This window comes from Periplaneta americana, chromosome 2 (assembly GCF_040183065.1).
Source record: "Periplaneta americana isolate PAMFEO1 chromosome 2, P.americana_PAMFEO1_priV1, whole genome shotgun sequence".
NCBI classification, from domain to species: domain Eukaryota; kingdom Metazoa; phylum Arthropoda; class Insecta; order Blattodea; family Blattidae; genus Periplaneta; species Periplaneta americana.
The window spans coordinates 10,992,868-11,011,745 of record NC_091118.1 but is presented as its reverse complement, the minus strand read 5'-3'; the positions used below and the strand labels follow the sequence as shown (position 1 = coordinate 11,011,745).

Here is an 18,878-nt window from a genome sequence, read left to right as displayed (position 1 = left end):
AGGTTTTCAAGCTACTTTCTGTTCCTATTCTTTTCACAGTCCATCACGTGTCCATCATTTGGGCTTGACATCACTGCCCTATACGGCATAAACTGTGAACTATATTCCTTACCTTTTGTTGTGACAAAAACTGTTAATAGTGCCCAATTTTCACATCTATTACACACGGGAATCCTACGTAGACCTAATTTATATTGTAATACTTTTTTCAACGACGTCTTTTTACCTCACAATAATTTAATTTCAGTGAATATGCTACGTAATACGTTAAAGAACGTACCCACACAAATTCTGGGTCCGTAACTGAAGGGAAAGTAGGAGAGAGGGTCTCTGTCCTTCGTGTTTTCCGGCAGAAAACGATCGGGGTCGAACTTGTCAGGCTCTGGGAAGTACCTTGCGTCGTTCTGTATTCCTTTCATAAAAAATATTAAATTCGCTCCAGCAGGGATCACGTGGTCTCCTGTAAAAATTCAGAAATATTGTTTGATAAGTATGTTCTTGTTCAATAATAATAATAATAATAATAATAATAATAATAATAATAATAATAATAACAACAATAATATGGATATTACAACTAAGTGAAGAGAAACGACTAGAAGCAATTGAAATATGGATACGGAGAAGAATGAAGCTGTGAAATGAACAGACAGAATAAGAAATAGAGCTGTGTTGGAAAGAGTGGGTGAAGAAAGAATGATGCTGAAAGTGATCAGGAAAGAAAAAGGAATTGACTGGGTCACTGGCTGAGAAGAAACTGCCTATTTAAGGATGCTTTAGAAGGAATGGTGAACGGTAGAAAAGTTTGGGGGCAGAAGAACATTTCAGATGATAGATGACGTTAATACTTATAGGCCTATATGGAAAGTGGAGTATAGGAAAGATTGCAAATATTTTTCGCATATTGTATTGAAATAAAATAATCGTCTCCTTCGGAAATAATGACCAATTAACTTAAAATAGTGGAGTTTAATGAAAGAATAAAGCCCAATTTGTGTAGGTGAAATGCATAGTCACTTTAAGTGTCAATTAAAGATACTTTAACTGACATTTAAAATTAAATATGTTTGGGGAAGTCGGCCCTTAAGTAACATAACATTAACAAATTATGTTTCTTTCAAAAATGTTCCAGGGTTATCCTTAACAGAATATAAACACTGTGACCAGAGACTTGAAGACAGAGTAGTTTGATTCAGAGGAATAATAAGTAGGAATTTGTGGACAAGAATGCGCCGCGAAATAGACGAGTTGCGTGTAGAAGATAATGTAAGATGACAAATAAGTGTACATACCAAGTTTGTAGTCTTGAGTGAGTCTCCTTCCTACCAACGGAATAGGGGGATACATCCTCATGGATTCCTTGAGAACCATTTCCAGGTACTGCATCTGCTGTAAGTCTTCGTACGTCGCCGGGCGATCGGAATCGCCGAATACCTGTTGCAGCTCCTGCACCACCCGGTCCTGGAACACACCTACTTTCAAATTCTCCTCACACTGTCGAAACAATTACTTATAACTTACTTATAAATGCCTATCAGAGAACCAGGAGGTTCATTGCCTCTCTCACTTAAGCCCGCCATCGGTCCAGATTAATCCAGTCACTGTCATAATAGCCAACCTCTGTCAAATCCATTTTAATACTATCCTTCCATCTATGTCTCGGCCTTCGCAAAGATCTTTTTCCCTCAGGTCTTCCAACTAATAATCTATATGCATTTCCGGATTCACTCGTACGTGCTACATGTCCTGACCATACAGTCGCAACAATAGCTGTTTATGTTTATATATAACTTATGCGAACAAGACAGTTGCGCGCTGAGTACGAAAGATATAGCAGTAGAAGTGTTGATAGTGGTATTAGTAGTAGTAGTAATAGTAGCAGTAGTAGTACTGGTAGAGGTATTGGTGGTAGTAGTAGCAGTAGTACTGTTGGTAGTGGAATTGGTAGTAGTAGTAGTAGTAGTAGTAATAGGGTTGGTAGTTGTATAGGTAGAAGTAGTACTAGCAGTACTAGCGATATTTTTGGTAGTGTTATTGGTAGCAGTAGTTAGTTACAGTAGTAGCAATAGTAGTTTTATTAGTATCGGTAGTTGTAGAAGCATTAGTAGTAATATCAATAATATTACGAATAGTAGTATTTTAGTAACAATAGTAGTTCTAATGTCAATAGCAATTGTAGCAGTAATAGTAGTAGTAGCAATGTTCCTCGTGATACTGATAGCAATACGATCAGTAATAACAATAACAAGTACCAATGTGTTAGTTGGGGGACCGGAGGGAAAAAGACCTTTCGGGAAGCCGAGACGTAGATTGGAGGATAATATTAAAATGTATTTGAGAGAGGTGGGATATGATGGTAGATACAGGATTAATCTTGCTCAGGACAGTTTTTTTTTTACCTTGGGGATTAACTGAAGTGAATTTTTATGGCAGGCAGAGTAACTATCTCATGCCCCCATGTTTTAATTGCTTCCAGTGAACTTCATTAGAACCAGGTACCCAGCTTCGAAGCCGTTAGCCCTGTGAACTTACAGTATAGCCTATTTATTTTCTCCTATTATCATATTATAGAATTATCTAAGAAATTAACAAGTTCTTTGTGATAGTAGAAGAGAAAGAGTGGGGGAAGGGAAGTGGTCCGTGGCCCATTTCTTTTAGGGCTCATCCCTACATTTGTCTTATTACTCAAGGGAAACCACGGAAAAACCTTGAGCAGGATGAGGTGTCGTGCTGACGACAAGCTAATTGGCTACAATGGGGTCATGAATATGTTGTGGTGGGCGGTTGTCATTTAATCATCATTTGAAGTACTCAAACATTAAAATACATATTAATTAGTTACAAAGAATACAAAGCATCTATGCAGCCAATAACGTGATGACCAGGGAAAGGATTTATATGTAAATACATATTTACTTATAAAGCTAATATAATTTATATTTTGCATTATCTTTATGTTTCACAATGTGTAGGGTTGAAAAATCCTACTTTTATTTTCCATATTTTTCCATATTTTAGAGTTTAGTACATATTTTCGTTAATTTCCATATATTTTCCATATTTCATATAAAACAGTCCATATTATATTAGGTTTAACAATAAAACAAAACAAAATTCCATTAACTTTTAAAAATACATTTCAACAATAGAGATTTAAACACATGTTCAGTAATCCCTTTAACATCAGAGTTATTTGAAAATTAGCAGTCCTATCAACAATGGGAAAGTAAGTTACAAAACTGTATTAATTTAATTTAAAATTTTTAACAGACTTCAGTTGTGCAGCTCAACAGTTAAATGCCAGTCAGAGTACACATAGGTTCAGTTTTGTAAATCATACTATAAAGACGGTAAATATGCCAAAAGTACGTCATTCAGTCAATTTAAAATCAAAACTAACAAGTTACATTTCAGAATTTAAAGAAGATGGTTTATCAACTGACAATAAAATATTATTTTGTAATTTGTGTCAGTGTGCAGTATCATCTACACAAAAGTTCCTGGTGCAACAACACATTACAACTAGTAAACATCAGGCCAACAAACAACTAAATTCCAAGCAGAGACAATTGTTTTTAACACAACCAACAACATCGAATGTAAGATCTGAGTTTAACATCGACCTGTGCCGTTCTCTCATCTCTGCTGATATTCCTCTCTACAAACTAAAGAATAAGGTCTTCAGGGAATTCCTTGAAAAATATACTCAACATACAATCCCGGATGAGTCAACACTTAGGAAGACGTATGCTCCATCCATCTACGATGAGACAATACAGAAGATAAGAGATGAAATTAAAGATAGTTCAATTTGGGTTTCCATTGATGAGACTCCCGACAAAGAAGGTAGACTTGTTGGTAATGTAGTTATCGGTTTGTTAAGTGAACAATATTCTGAACGAATTCTTTTACATTGTGATGTTCTAGAAAAGTGCAATAACAAAACTATAGTTAAACTGTTCAACGAAGCTATGGGTATCCTGTGGCCAAAGGGTATTATGTACGATAATGTGTTATTCTTTATTAGCGATGCTGCCCCTTATATGGTCAAAGCTGGACAAGCATTATCTGTTGTATGTCCTAAATTGACTCATTTTACTTGTGTGGCGCATGCATTTCATCGTGTGGCAGAAGTGGTCAGAGACAATTTCCCTAAAGTAGATTTGTTGATTTCATCAGTGAAAAAAGTATTTCTCAAAGCTCCCAGTAGAGTTAACGTGTTGAAAGAAATGTACCCTGAAATTCCATTGCCACCAAAGCCAATTTTAACTAGATGGGGTACATGGCTAGAAGCAGTTGAATATTATGCCGAACATATAGACTCTATTAACAATGTTCTCCTTGCATTGGACTCTGAAGATGCAGTCTCAATTGATACTGCGAAAACAGTTACCTGTGACATAAGTGTGAAGAATGACTTAGCTCACATTCAGCATACATTTTCATGCATCATAAAAACGCTCAAAAGTCTCCAAAATAGGCACCTTTCACTATCTGAAAGTTTTGAAATTATAAATAGTACTGTGGAACAACTGAATCGTGGTAGAGGTAAAGTTGCAGATGCAGTAAGAGCTAAGGTGGACACTGTACTTTCAAAAAACCCTGGATATGAAGAACTACAAAAGGTTGTTGCTGTGATGAGTGGTGAATCAACAGTGAAGATTAACTTGGACTTATCCCCAGCAGACATTGTGAAATTGAATTATGTACCAGTTACTTCTTGTGACGTCGAACGCTCTTTTAGTCAGTATAAATCTATCCTCAGAGACAATAGAAGAAGATTCACTTTTCAGCACTTGAAAGAAATGTTTGTAACCTATTGTTATGGTAACAGACAATAAAAATTGTGTTTTGTTGAAACTACATTGGAAGATAAGGTACGTCCATTATATTTTTTGTTTAGTTTGATTAAAATGTACCAATATTTAACGTACATAGTCATTTTTTTTATAATTTTAAGTCCATATTTAATTCCATATTTTGGTAAAAATCCATATTTAATTCCATATTTTGGTAAAAATAACTACATATATATTTACATATTTCATATATTTTTAGTCCATATAAATCCGTTCCCTGGTGATGACCCTGGAACAGAGAAACAACATTATTAGTGCATTAATTAACATGTATGTCTGAGGAGTCAAATGGTTGTTTAGAATTCAGGTTGGTATTCAGGTTTGCTCAGGACAGGGACCGATGGCGGGCTTATGTGAGAGCGGCAATGAACGTCCGGGTCACTTAAAAGCCATTTGTAAGTAAATAAGTGGTATAATATGCATTGATGGAAATGTTGCACATCTCTTTGGTGCTGAAAAGTCATTATGCTTTCTTGTTTATGTTACATAATCTCTTCATGGTAACACAAAAACAGAAGTTTCGCTGCACGTTGACAACTTTTATGGGCGTGAAAGCTTTGTCAAATGATCTTGTAGCATGAGAGAGATCTCCAGCTTCCGGCATTGGTGTGAATGTACCACAATGCACTGCATGGTACTGACTAGAGTCCTGCAATGTTCAAACGTGACAGAGGCAACCAAGACATTACAAAATTTGACTAATTTCATATGAAAAACTATTAGCAATGTATGTGCTAAAATTCTACAGGACTTAAACAATGAACAGGCGGGACTGAAGGACAGCGAATATTTTTAAAACAAGATGGAACAAACACGATAGGCCTCCTCCTACAATTCGAACATCGGCGAATATCGAACTTCGCCTACTCGACAAACTTGAACACAAAATAACGCGTGTAGAGCACAACGCTAGTACTGACCTGGATGTGTGGATGTCTGGACAACAGCCAAGCTGTGAAGGCCAGAGTAGTGCCAGTAGTATCCGACCCCTGAAATACAGACAAGAAGCTGTAACTGTAACAGTCGACGAACGGTCTTTCTTAACGCCCGAAGGGGCTGATGAAATGATAGTGTGGTGACTGGAAATTTGAAGTCATTGTACAATATCATGTACCTCCTGGCCAAGACCTATATATTAGTGTGCCGTCACACCCTTAGCAACCGTGCGTCGTGTTTCCAAACAACTTTCCTGTTGCGTTGCTAGGCTAGGCGTAATAAGAAAAATGTTTATGTGCTTTCCTCCAAAATGTTGTCACTATAGTGAGAGGGACAGTTGTTTATTCCTAAGTGATAAGGTCTTCCATTGAATGAGAGATTGAAAAGAACTTGGATACCGAATATAAGTTAAGTGAAAACTCGTTATGCATGTAGGTATTAATATTTACGATATTTTCAATTGATATATAGTATGCCATGGATTATCATGCCAACCTAGTAATATTTACGATATTTTCAATTGATATATAGTATGCCATGGATTATCATGCCAACCTAGTAATATTTACGATATTTTCAATTGATATATAGTATGCCATGGATTATCATGCCAACCTAGTAATATTTACGATATTTTCAATTGATATATAGTATGCCATGGATTATCATGCCAACCTAGTAATATTTACGATATTTTCAATTGATATATAGTATGCCATGGATTATCATGCCAACCTAGTAATATTTACGATATTTTCAATTGATATATAGTATGCCATGGATTATCATGCCAACCTAGTAATATTTCTGATATTTGCAATTGATATATAGTATGCCATGGATTATCATGCCAACCTAGTAATATTTCTGATATTTGCAATTGATATATGGCAAGTTGTGGATTGTCATGCCAACCTAGTAATATTTATGATATTTGCAATTTATATATAGCAAGCCATGGATTTTCATGCCAACCTAGTAATATTTATGATATTTGCAATTGATATATGGCATGTTGTGGATTGTCATGCCAACCTAGTAATATTTATGATATTTGCAATTGATATATAGCAAGCCGTGTATTGTCATGCCAACCTAGTAATATTTATGATATTTGCAATTGATATATAGCAAGCCGTGGATTGCCATGCGAACATAGTAATATTTATGATATTTGCAATTGATATATAGCAAGCCGTGGATTGCAATGCCAACCTAGTAATATTTATGATATTTGCAATTGATATATAGCAAGCCGTGGGTTGCAATGCCAACCTAGTAATATTTATGATATTTGCAATTGATATATAGCAAGCCGTGGATTGCAATGCCAACCTAGTAATATTTATGATATTTGCAATTGATATATAGCAAGCCGTGGATTGCCATGCCAACCTAGTAATATTTATGATATTTGCAATTGATATATAGCAAGCCGTGGATTGCCATGCGAACCTAGTAATATTTATGATATTTGCAATTGATATATAGCAAGCCGTGGATTGCCATGCGAACATAGTAATATTTATGATATTTGCAATTGATATATAGCAAGCCGTGGATTGCCATGCCAACCTAGTAATATTTATGATATTTGCAATTGATATATAGCAAGCCGTGGATTGCCATGCGAACATAGTAATATTTATGATATTTGCAATTGATATATAGCAAGCCGTGGATTGCCATGCCAACCTAGTAATATTTATGATATTTGCAATTGATATATAGCAAGCCGTGGATTGCAATGCCAACCTAGTAATATTTATGATATTTGCAATTGATATATAGCAAGCCGTGGATTGCCATGCGAACCTAGTAATATTTATGATATTGGCAATTGATATATAGCAAACCGTGGATTGCAATGCCAACCTAGTAATATTTATGATATTTGCAATTGATATATAGCAAGCCGTGGATTGCCATGCGAACCTAGTAATATTTATGATATTGGCAATTGATATATAGCAAACCGTGGATTGCAATGCCAACCTAGTAATATTTATGATATTTGCAATTGATATATAGCAAGCCGTGGATTGCCATGCCAACCTAGTAATATTTATGATATTTGCAATTGATATATAGCAAGCCGTGGATTGCAATGCCAACCTAGTAATATTTATGATATTTGCAATTGATATATAGCAAACCGTGGATTGCCATGCCAACCTAGTAACAAAGATATTTTCAATTGAGGGGCTTAGAACAAAAAGCAGGTAAGTGACATTATTAAAAAATGAGGTAAGTGCGTGTTGTGATAGCCCAAAAGGATGTTTCTTTGGGATAAAATCAGGTAAGAGATCACACTGTGCAGTGCTGCTATATGGGCATGAGTTCACCAAACTAGTGTATAATATTTCATTGCATGTAGAACTTTAACTGTAATTTCCTCAAAACTAGGTTTCTGTCACTTACCTGCTTTTTGTTAAGCCCCTCAATTGTTATAGCCTATATCAAGCCAAGGAGTGCCATTTCAACCTAGTAATAAATATAGTAGCCTGTCGATGATCATATTACTTTGCATTCAATGGTTACTACTCTGTTCAGCTGTTGTTTTGTCAGGATCCTGTTTCTTGTGTGATTACTAGGGAACGGAATTTGGAGCAGTAAAAGCTAGTATTGGCATCTACACAGCCATTTGTTTACAACCCTTTATACAAAGTCCTCCCCTCCATGACATACTCGCAGATCTCTGCTCGTCAACAACAGGTGAACAGGACAGTTGTCGCATAAGAACTTCCCGATGACGCGGCTGCGATTCAAATACGCCAGGAACTGCTAAATGATAGAACAATCTAAAAAGAAGTCATGGATATGAAGTCAATTTTGTTATATTTACCGGATGCCATTATTCGGTTAGAAAAGTCAGGAGTAGAACTAGTTGAGCAAATAAATATTATGAGGACTATTGTAAGTAAACTGAGTGCAGTAGAAGGTAAAGTAGGAAAACGTGTTGGTGAAAAAATGAACAGAGTTTTGATTAAAAATGATAGGTATAGTATTCTTAGCCGGATTTCAGATGTACTAACAAAGACGTGTCCCAATGACGTCATTCAACACGTGAATTTAATTGACGTATCTTGTTTCAAGTACTCTCCAATTGTCTCTGCAGATGTAGAGCGGAGTTTTTCCATGTTAAAAAATTTCCTTCCTTGCAACAGAGCAAAGTTGTATTTTGAAAATTTGAAAATGATATTTACAATTTATTATAACAAGGCACAGCAGGAATAATTGTTTCATCAACAAAACATAGCATTAATTGAAAATGTCATTTCGTTTGGTTCTACATTTTGTTCAGAATTTAATGATACTGTATTAGGCTATATCGTAAATATTGTAGTATACGCTGTATGTCCACACCTGTGGAGTAACGGTCAGCGGGTCTGGCCGCGAAACCAGGTGGCCCGGGTTCGAATCCCGATCGGGGCAAGTTTTCCCTCAACCCAATACGAGCAAATGCTGGGTAACTTTCGGTGCTGGACCCCGGTCTCATTTCACCTGCATTTCATTCAGACGCTAAATAATCTAGATGTTGATACAGCGTCGTAAAATAACCCAATAAAATAAAAAAAATATACGCTGTATATGTGCTATCATATTTCATGATATTGTAAATAAAGGTTTTAATTTAACACGCTCCTGACAGAGAAACATACATATTCAGAGGCGAGTTCCATATAGAAGGCAACTGTCTACCACACACGAGAGGACGTAGAGATTGATATTTAATTATGTATATTTGTAATGTTGTTTATTGGAGTCTTGTGCGTGTAAGTTTGTATGAAGTGGACTGTACTCGTCCATGCAGCTCGCTTGACAGTCACTCAGCTACGAATATCTATACTACGTTTCATCATTCGTTATAATACCCCAAATCCCTTTCTCTGCTCATTACATACAGTAATATTGGTATTGTCATTGTGTTGTAGAATTTCAGTGTTACCACTTTTCCCATCCTCTTCTATCATGTACATTTAATCGCTCCAACTAGCAATAGGAATGTAGAAAGTTTTATTTCTTGATGTTTTTGTCTGTTGAATGTTAAATGACATTCTTATTGACTAAGTATCAGTGCTGCTCATCGGAGTGACTATTACCGCGGAGGAATCGGAGATTACGAATAAATCTCTCCACCGGTGATCTCCGGTACTACCGTTGGTGGAACAGGGGGCATACGGAGGGATGCGGGGGTTCGGAGCGAAGCGACAGTTAGCTCAAGAACGACCGGCGCGTACGGACTGACGGTAGTTGTGAAGGGAATAAAATGGCACCAAATCGGATATCCGTCGCATGGAAATTCTTTAATTTAGTTGAATGTAATAATAAATTGTAAACTTTGTGGGCGAATTTACTCTAAGGGTGGTGGAACTTCGAATGTGTTAGACCACTTGAAGCGATCGCACAAACGCGAACTTGAAAACAATTACGCAAAACATTTGATACGATTTCTTTTTAAATTGTTTTAGTACTATTGTTCCCATAGGCGCACAGTATAGGAAAAAGTCTTGAAATTTCTCTAAAACGTAACTTTCAAGGCAATAAAAAACATATGAAATATTTAAAAGACGACTTGAGTTATATTTTGCTGTTTGGATTAAAATATTGAGTTTCTGAATGAAACTAAAGAAACATGTGGTAATAATATGATTACAATTATTCTTAAGTTGATATCCGCTTGTATTTTTATTAAAGAGAAACAGTGGCGCGTTTTAGAAGAGGCAGTTCAAATACTGACACCCTTTAACACAATAATCTCAATCCTGTCCCGTGAAGAATCTGAATAAATTATGTTGGACAGTAAATTTTAACCCATTGATAGCCCACGTTTCTTTTGTTCCATTCTGAAGCTCCCTCAATATATTATACGTTAAACTAAACCGATTAGAATAATAATTGACAAACACTGTTTGCGATTAAAAGAGAGTTTCTAGGAGAACTACAGTATACTGTACATGTTTACATTAGCTACTGAAAAGCTTTACTTCTGCGTTAGTTTTGCAGTTAGATTGAATGTTATTAATTTGATCAATGACATAAAACTAATACGCCTTTCCACATATAGGGTAAAAGTTGGTAATATCGTGATAGCAGTAATATTGTGATACCATGTTTGAAGGTCTACCATGGGATTACCAATCGGAATAGAAGCGCGTTTGTCAAGGAAGTCCGACCGACAGGCAGTAGCCCTTTAGTGAGCATAATGGTGCCGCAGGAGAAGGCACGTATGAGTGTACAGGCTTCAACAAAGAATGAAAAGTGTTGTAAAACCAGATGAGTAAACATAAAAATTAATGTCTGTCGATATATTAGCAGTACGTCTTTAATATACTGTATAGACACATACTCTGACGATTTTATACAAGTGTAACATCTTCTCGATTTTTTAGAGTGCAAGCAGTTTATGTAGCTTGATACATATGGCGGAGGGAGGCTTACGAATTATGCCTTCTTCCTTACAGTTCCGTTCCATCTCTGCTAGCAACGGTGATAGGAAAGTCAACAAAAGACGAACGTACAGTGTTGTCAACCTACAAAATACTGTGAAAAAGGTGTTGAATGTTAATTGGACTATATACAAGCCAGCAAAGGAGTGTGGTGTACCCTGGAGTACACTGAAGGTTCATATTAGTCGTAACGTTGGAAATGCTGATTTTGGAGAGGGCGGGCCATTTGAAGTTCCTAAACTCAGGCGTCCGTTCATGCTACCGGTACCTAAATTAGTAGAACTGAGGTTAGTCAAGTATATAATTGAAATGCAAGAATTAGGTTTTGGGCTGAATGTGACACAAATAAAGCGTCTTGAATTTGAGTTGTCGAAAGCCACTTCAAAAACGTCTTCATTTAATGAAGACAGAGAAAAAACAGGACCATTTTGGTGGTGGTCATTCAGAGAAAGATATGGCTTATCATTGAGAGCACCAGAAAAGTTAGCAGTAAGTCGAACTGTTACAGCTAATAAAGAAAACATTGAGGACTTCTACGATAAACTGGAACAGAAAGTAGCCAAGCTTCAGCTGCAACAGAAGCCAGAAATAATGTTTAACTGTGACGAGACAGGAGTCACGTTTGTGGTGAAGCCTTCGAAAACCGTCGCGGAAACAGGAAAGAAAATAATTTACAGTAATACTTTCGCGGAGAAGGGAGTAACACAAACTGTATTAGGTTGCTGTAATGCCTCTGGAACAGCAATTCCGCCTATGATAATGTTTAATGGCGTGAGACTAGTAAATGGTTTGGACAAAGACGCTCCAACAGGATCACTAATCAGTGCATCGAAGAATGGCTGGATAAGTTCAGAACTTTTCTTAAAATGGATGAATCACTTTGTAAGGAACATTTCACCAGCCAGACCAGTGTTGCTAATATTAGATTCGCACGCATCACATGTGGGAATAGGCGTCGTTGATTTTGCTCGTGAAAATGATATCCACTTGATGACATTTCCGAGTCATCGCAGCCACATCCTTCAACCACTGGATCTCAGCGTTTATAAATCATTGAAGAATGCATGGGCCAACAAACTTGAACGTTACAAACATAACAATCCTGTAGGTGCTCCAACTAGATTCGACTTCTGCAAGTTTTCTGTGCCGTATGCAATTGAATTTAGTGCAGAAACGATTAGAAATGGGTTTAGAAAAGCTGGAATTTATCCCATAAATCGCAATGCAATACAATCTGAAGCAATTGCATCTTCTCGCCTAATAGCTGGAAATGGAGATTCCAGTCAAACTCGAACAGCAACACTTCCATCAGACAGTGCCAACGGGATTGTGGGGAACACCTTGTGCTTGCCCAAATGCTCTGATGGTAATGCTGGAAAGCGCCGCAGAAATGTAGATACAAAGGCCAGAGTGCTTACTCCACTACCAGAGAAAAGATTTCGTGGTAGACCAAAGAAGACAGAAGCAGAAAACGCAGCTCCCTCAACAGAGCCTTCATCTTCTAGTTCTGAAGAGAATGAAACGGCTTGCAAAGTGTGTCATGGCATGTATTCAAGAGATGTTGCAGCTCGTAATGGGGCACAGTGGATTCAGTGCATATTTTGCACAAGGTGGTATCTTTAACTATGTGCTAATGCTGATGATTCACCCCAGTTCATGTGCTTTGAATGCGACAAATCCATGAAATTCTCAAATGACGACAGTGATTAGTGCTTAAAGTGTTCAGTTTGCAAGGACCTTTCAGTGTCTTTAATTGTAAGGTTGGCAATATTACTTGATTGAAAGGGACTTTGTATTAGATACTATGTTGACTGAAAGCTAATGTTCCAAGCTTTAATTAAGTTTAATTTGAATTTGTATATTTGCAATCTAAGTTAAAAGAATTATCACGATATTACCAAACATCTATCACGATAATACTCTGTATATCACGATATTACTAGGTATGATTTCATTTAATCAATTAACTTTTTCCTCCAAAGTCTTAAAATTGTTTATGTTTATTCTATAATGTATGTGTAAGGAACACTCTGAACTTCCATCTGTGTCAATTTAGTTATATTATGAAATTTTGTTTTGAAGAAAACTGCATTTTATTTTGAGTTATCACGATATTACCAACCTTTACCCTACTGTGAATTTTAAAACTAGAAAAAAATCTGTCAGCTAACGTAGCACTTCAAGCGAAACAAGAAAAAAAAAGAGCCGAAGAAAGAGAGAGAGATTAAGATAAAAGAGAGAATAAACAACAACAAATTAGAACTGATTTTAAAAGATACGCGGACGTCAGCGGACTCCATTCCCTACCTGATCCGATTAAAGGGAGTTGGTCATTATCGCATGCAAAATAATGGCAAAAATAGCCTATCTTCTAGCAGTCATAAATGTAATAGTCTACTATTTATCAGTGGTCTTTCATTTTTGTTAGCTATGTGTGTATACGTATTAAGCTTTAAAATGAAAAAGAATGGTGACTCTAGAGTAAATCTGTATCCTAAAATTAATTTTTTTTAATTAAGCACATTTTTTTTTATAAATTCACTACATGTCTGTGATTAGGTACACTCTATTCACTTATTATAGCACATATTGAATTGAAAATTTGACCACTTACTGCTAATAGATACTAAAACATACCCTACTAAAATTATTCATATATCTGTAATATTATGGGCATAGGGCTTATAGTAATCATCACCGTCAATAAATTTAAAAAAAAATTGAAGATTAGTATAAGCCCTATGCCCATAACTCTACAGATATTTTAATAATTTTAGTAGGGTATGCTTTAGTATCTATTAGCAGTAAGTGGCCAAAATTTTAATCCAATATATGCTATGATAAGTGAATAGAGTGTACCTAATCACAGGTGTGTAGTAAATTTATATAAAAATATGTTTAAATTCAAAAATTAATTTAAGGGTAAGATTTACACTAGATTAACCATTCTTTTTTCATTTTAAAGTTTAATGTGTATACATATATCACTAAAAAAGTGAAATAGCTGTAATAAATAGTATTACATTTATGACTGCTTGAAGATAGGCTATTTTTACCATTACTTTGCATGCGATAACGTCCAATTCCCCTTAAAGGAATGCTCAGCGGAAAGTGTATGTCTGCGCCACAGCACATATACAACCTGCGCGGCATCAATCGGAGGTAATCCGGAGGTCTCCGATTGAAAGCACACAAACAACCGCTCCGGAGAAAACGTAATCATAAGCAGCACTACTAAGTATATACTTTCTTATTATTATTGTAGGTTATGTCACCGTAAATCTCAATTTCACCGATACATTTAATGTTCTTGTGGCTTCTTGAAAGTTTTCACTAATATCAAAATTTTCATTGATTTTTATTATGAAGTTGCTCAGTAGCTTATACTAAATTTTTGAAGCGGACTTTTCGAAGCATCGTGATATAAACTAGCAATAAGTAAGGTACAATTGTACGATGAACTGAAGCTCCTTTTGTTACTTACCCCTACTATTACAGTATGGATTTCTCCATTTATATATTGGTCAGTGCAGAGGTTCTTTTCTTTCTTCTCCTGAAGCAATTTGAGAATTACAGGCGACATGTTGGGGGCTGAGAACAGAGCAGAGATAAGCTATGTTACTACGAGAACCACAACACTGTTCTGGGAATTTTGGGCAAAACAAATACACGTTAAACAACAATAGTAACAATAATAGTAATAATAATAATAATAATAATAATAATAATAATAATAATAATAGTAATAGTAATAGTCTTATCATATATATCCCGAAAACTTTGAAGTTTTAAGATATATTTATGTATAAAACAGGATTTTCCTTACCTTCATCTCTGTCTTTCGTTTTGTCACTGATTATTACGTTCATGTTTTTCCTCTCCCTTTCTACATATTTGGCTTCCTTCCTTCCATCCTTCGAATTCCAGTACAAGAAGTCATATTCAAACCATGGACGCATTATTCTGTGAACTATGCAGTCTTTTTCGCTTAAAAAATAAAACATTGCAATGTAAACTTTACACAGTTTCTGAGTATACATTTAGCAAAGTAATAGGAAATTACTGGTGTGAAAGAAAACTGTGTGACACATTTTAGACAACAATTTATGTCTTAACAGTTATAATCAGAGCTGGGAATTTGGTACCAAAACTGTTAAGTTGTGAGCATAGGTTCCATGGCATATTATGAGGATTCATTCAGAATGGAAATAACTCATCCTGCCTAGGTTTTTCCGTAGTTTTCCTAAGGCGCTAAGACAAATGTCGGGATGAGCCCTAAAAGAAATGGGCCACGGACCTGCACTCATATCCCCATTAATCTCCCTAATTACTTTAAATTAATTAAATAATTACATCTCTCCCCCTCTTCGTAATTGAGCCATCATATAGCCAAATGGCTTGTCTCAAAATTGAGACGATTCAACAAGGCTCATGACAACAATCACCTCCTACATAATAGCCAAATTGGCTAGTCTCTTATACATGAGACAACTCATCTCGCCTAAGGTATTCCGTGGTTTTCCTCAGGCGTAAGACAAATGTCGGGATGAGCCCTATAAGAAATGGGCCACGGACCTATATGCCCTTCCCCATATATATTCCACCCTTATTATAAACGATGTATGCCCTAGTTCAGATAATATAAATTGTCTATTAAATATACGAGGTCACTCAATAAGTCGCAAATTGAAAGGACAGGGACCTCTCAAATTGCAGATTAGATTTCACGGCGCTTCTTCCGACGGCCTTCACATGCTTTGTCATCGAACAACAGATGACGGCGTCTTGCCATTCTAACGGCAAACACCAGCCAACTCCTCCTCGCCCCGTTCCGTGATCAATTGATCAAAGTCAGCCCCCCCCCCCGCGTATGTGGTACCTAAGAGGTTACGTCCAATTTCGGCTTCCCCTTCAAAATTTTCTAGAGCTCCCTCAGGGGAGCAGCGTAACCCGGAGTGAGACTAGTGGCCAACAGGCTTGGAGCTCACATATTTAGTTTTGTACAGCCCCCAACCCATTGCAAGGACGCGTTTTGCGTACCTTTTAAATTTTCCTCCCAATTCTCCTTCGATTTTTCGATTTCGATTTTCGAATGGAAATAAATAAATATAATTTTTAAAGTCATATGACATTTATTCAGAATGGATAACATTTGGGAAAAAGTATAAATTTGAAGCTTTTGTAAAACTATTTTCTTTTCATCCTGCCTAAGGTTTTTCCGTGGTTTTCCTAAGGCGCTAAGACAAATGTCGGGATGAGCCCTAAAATAAATGGGCCACGGACCTGCACTCATATCCCCATGAACCCCCCTTAATTACTCTAAATTAATTAATAATTACATCTCTCCCCTCTCTTCGTAATTGAGTCACCATAAAGCCAAATGGCTGGTCTCTAAATTGAGACGATTCAACAAGGCTCATGACAACCGACCACCTCCTACCCAATAGCCAAATTTGCTAGTCTCTTATAAGAGACAACTCATCCTGCCTAAGGTATTCCGTGGTTTTCCTAAAGCGTAAGACAAACGTCGGGATGAGCCCTAAAAGAAATGGGCCAAGGACCTATATGCCCTTCCCCATATATATTCCCCTTTTCTACCAAACGACGTAATGCCCCAATTCAGAACCTATACATTGCCTATTAACCCTAGCAATACCAACGGGGGGGGTACTTTGTGTCCACCTTATCCAAAATTTATATCTTCGATATCTAACTGATATATTAAAAATACGAAAATACTATTTATTGTCGGTTATGAATCTTTCTATCTTACTGTGTTATTGTTTAATAGTTTTCACTGATAGTTTTACCAAAACACGACTATATGTCAAGGTGGACAAAAAATATCCCCCCCTTAGTAAATGGTGTAACCCATAATACAAGGTTTCACGTTATTTTAACTATTTCAAGAATGATGCAGGACTCATGGCCAATATAATTTTTGTGCTTTTGTGTTACTACACATGTAATGTACCAACAATGGACATATTTATTCTTTTTTTTTGTTACGCTCCTACTGTCCCTACAATGGGCATAATGGTCTTTCTATTTCTGTTACACCTGATTGGTCTGATGAAGTGGTGTGATATTTATGTATCCTACTTGTTTCCGACAATTACATTTGTTGTTCAGTCTACTAGCAATGAGTCGAAAGACCACAGAAGAGTTATTGGAAGAATCTACAGATTCCGAAACTGAAATTGAAAATGATGATGATGATGGTGAAGTAGTGAGTGAACCTGAAGACCAGTGTATCATGCGTGACAAAGTGGATGGGGATGAAGTGGAATCCAGTTCTGAAGATGACCCTGACAACTTATCTGAAATTGAAATCAGTGATAAATATGTTACTAGTACTGGAAGAGTTTACGTTTCTAAACCACCTCGAATATCAAGACGAGCTGCACAGAATATTGTGAAAGAACGCGAAGGACTACGAAGTGAAGGTAAAGTGGCCACAATAATAGAGTCGTTTGAAAAGTTCTTTACTCCGGAAATTGTAGACAGCATTATAAAGTATTCTAATGAAGAAGCGATTAGGCAGAAAGTACCAGGAACAAGTAGACTTGAATTCCTTGCTTATATAGGGCTTCTTATCTTTATGGGCAAAGAAAGTGATAGCAAAACAGCAGTTACAGATCTTTGGTCCAATATTTCTGGAAGATTTGTTTATACTGCTACTATGAGCCGAACTAGATTCCAGCAGCTAACTAAAATAATAAGATTTGATGACAAAAACACACGAAATGAACGCAGGGAGTTTGATAAATTTGCCGCAATACGTGAAGTATTCAACAAAATGAACTCAGTTTTACCAAAATGTTATTCTGCTGGAATGCACACTGTTGTAGATGAAATGCTTACATTATTCCGTGGAAGATGTCCCTTCAAAGTTTTCATGAAGGATAAACCTGGGAAGTATGACATACTTATACGTATGCTTACAGATTCAAAGTCAAGATATGTTATGAGTATGGAACCATATGCAGGGAAGAATAAGAATGCAGCGCAACAAACAAATTCAGCTACAGCTGTCGTAAAACGTTTGGTTCATCCTATAAATAACTCCGGGCGCAATGTAACCACAGACAGGTACTACACATCTGTTGACTTGGCTGAGGATCTATGGAACAATCACAAGCTAACTCTTGTTGGAACTTTGCAGGCAAATAGGAAACACATTCCTCAAGAACTCAAAGAAGTTTCTGGAAGAGAATTATATTCCAGTAAATTTGCTTTCAGTGATCCTGATACTGGAAGTGTTCCAATTACAATTGTTTCATACATCCCTCGTGAAAAACCTAAGCGGAACCTTCTTATGTTATCCACTCAACATTATGATGATGCAATTGGTGCACCATCTGATCCAAAGAAGAAAACAGTAATAAATCTATACTACAATGACACTAAAGGCGGTGTCGACACAGTGGATTAAATGGTACGCAAATATTCAACAAAAAGAGCTACCAGAAGATGGCCAGTGTCTATTTTCTACACACTTCTTGATATAGCAGCTCTAAATGGCTACACCACATTTATACTGAACTTTCCAGACTGGAATAAGAAGAAACCAAATCAGCGGCGACTTTATCCACAAGAATTGGGATTGAAGCTCATAACTCCGTATATTGAA

General features: G+C 36.5%; 1 protein-coding gene across 1 annotated transcript in view; it reads right to left on the bottom strand.

The window, feature by feature from the left end:
* Window positions 1-18,878, bottom strand: part of LOC138713217 (cytochrome P450 4C1-like) — a 44,405-nt gene that overhangs the window by 8,746 nt on the left and 16,781 nt on the right. Inside the window, exons 7-11 of the mRNA XM_069845130.1 lie at window positions 15,072-15,232; window positions 14,730-14,836; window positions 5,780-5,848; window positions 1,293-1,461; window positions 281-460 (exon numbers count right to left, since the gene is read on the bottom strand). Of these exons, the coding sequence (XP_069701231.1) occupies window positions 281-460; window positions 1,293-1,461; window positions 5,780-5,848; window positions 14,730-14,836; window positions 15,072-15,232 (686 nt within the window). The remainder of the gene's footprint in view (window positions 1-280; window positions 461-1,292; window positions 1,462-5,779; window positions 5,849-14,729; window positions 14,837-15,071; window positions 15,233-18,878) is intronic.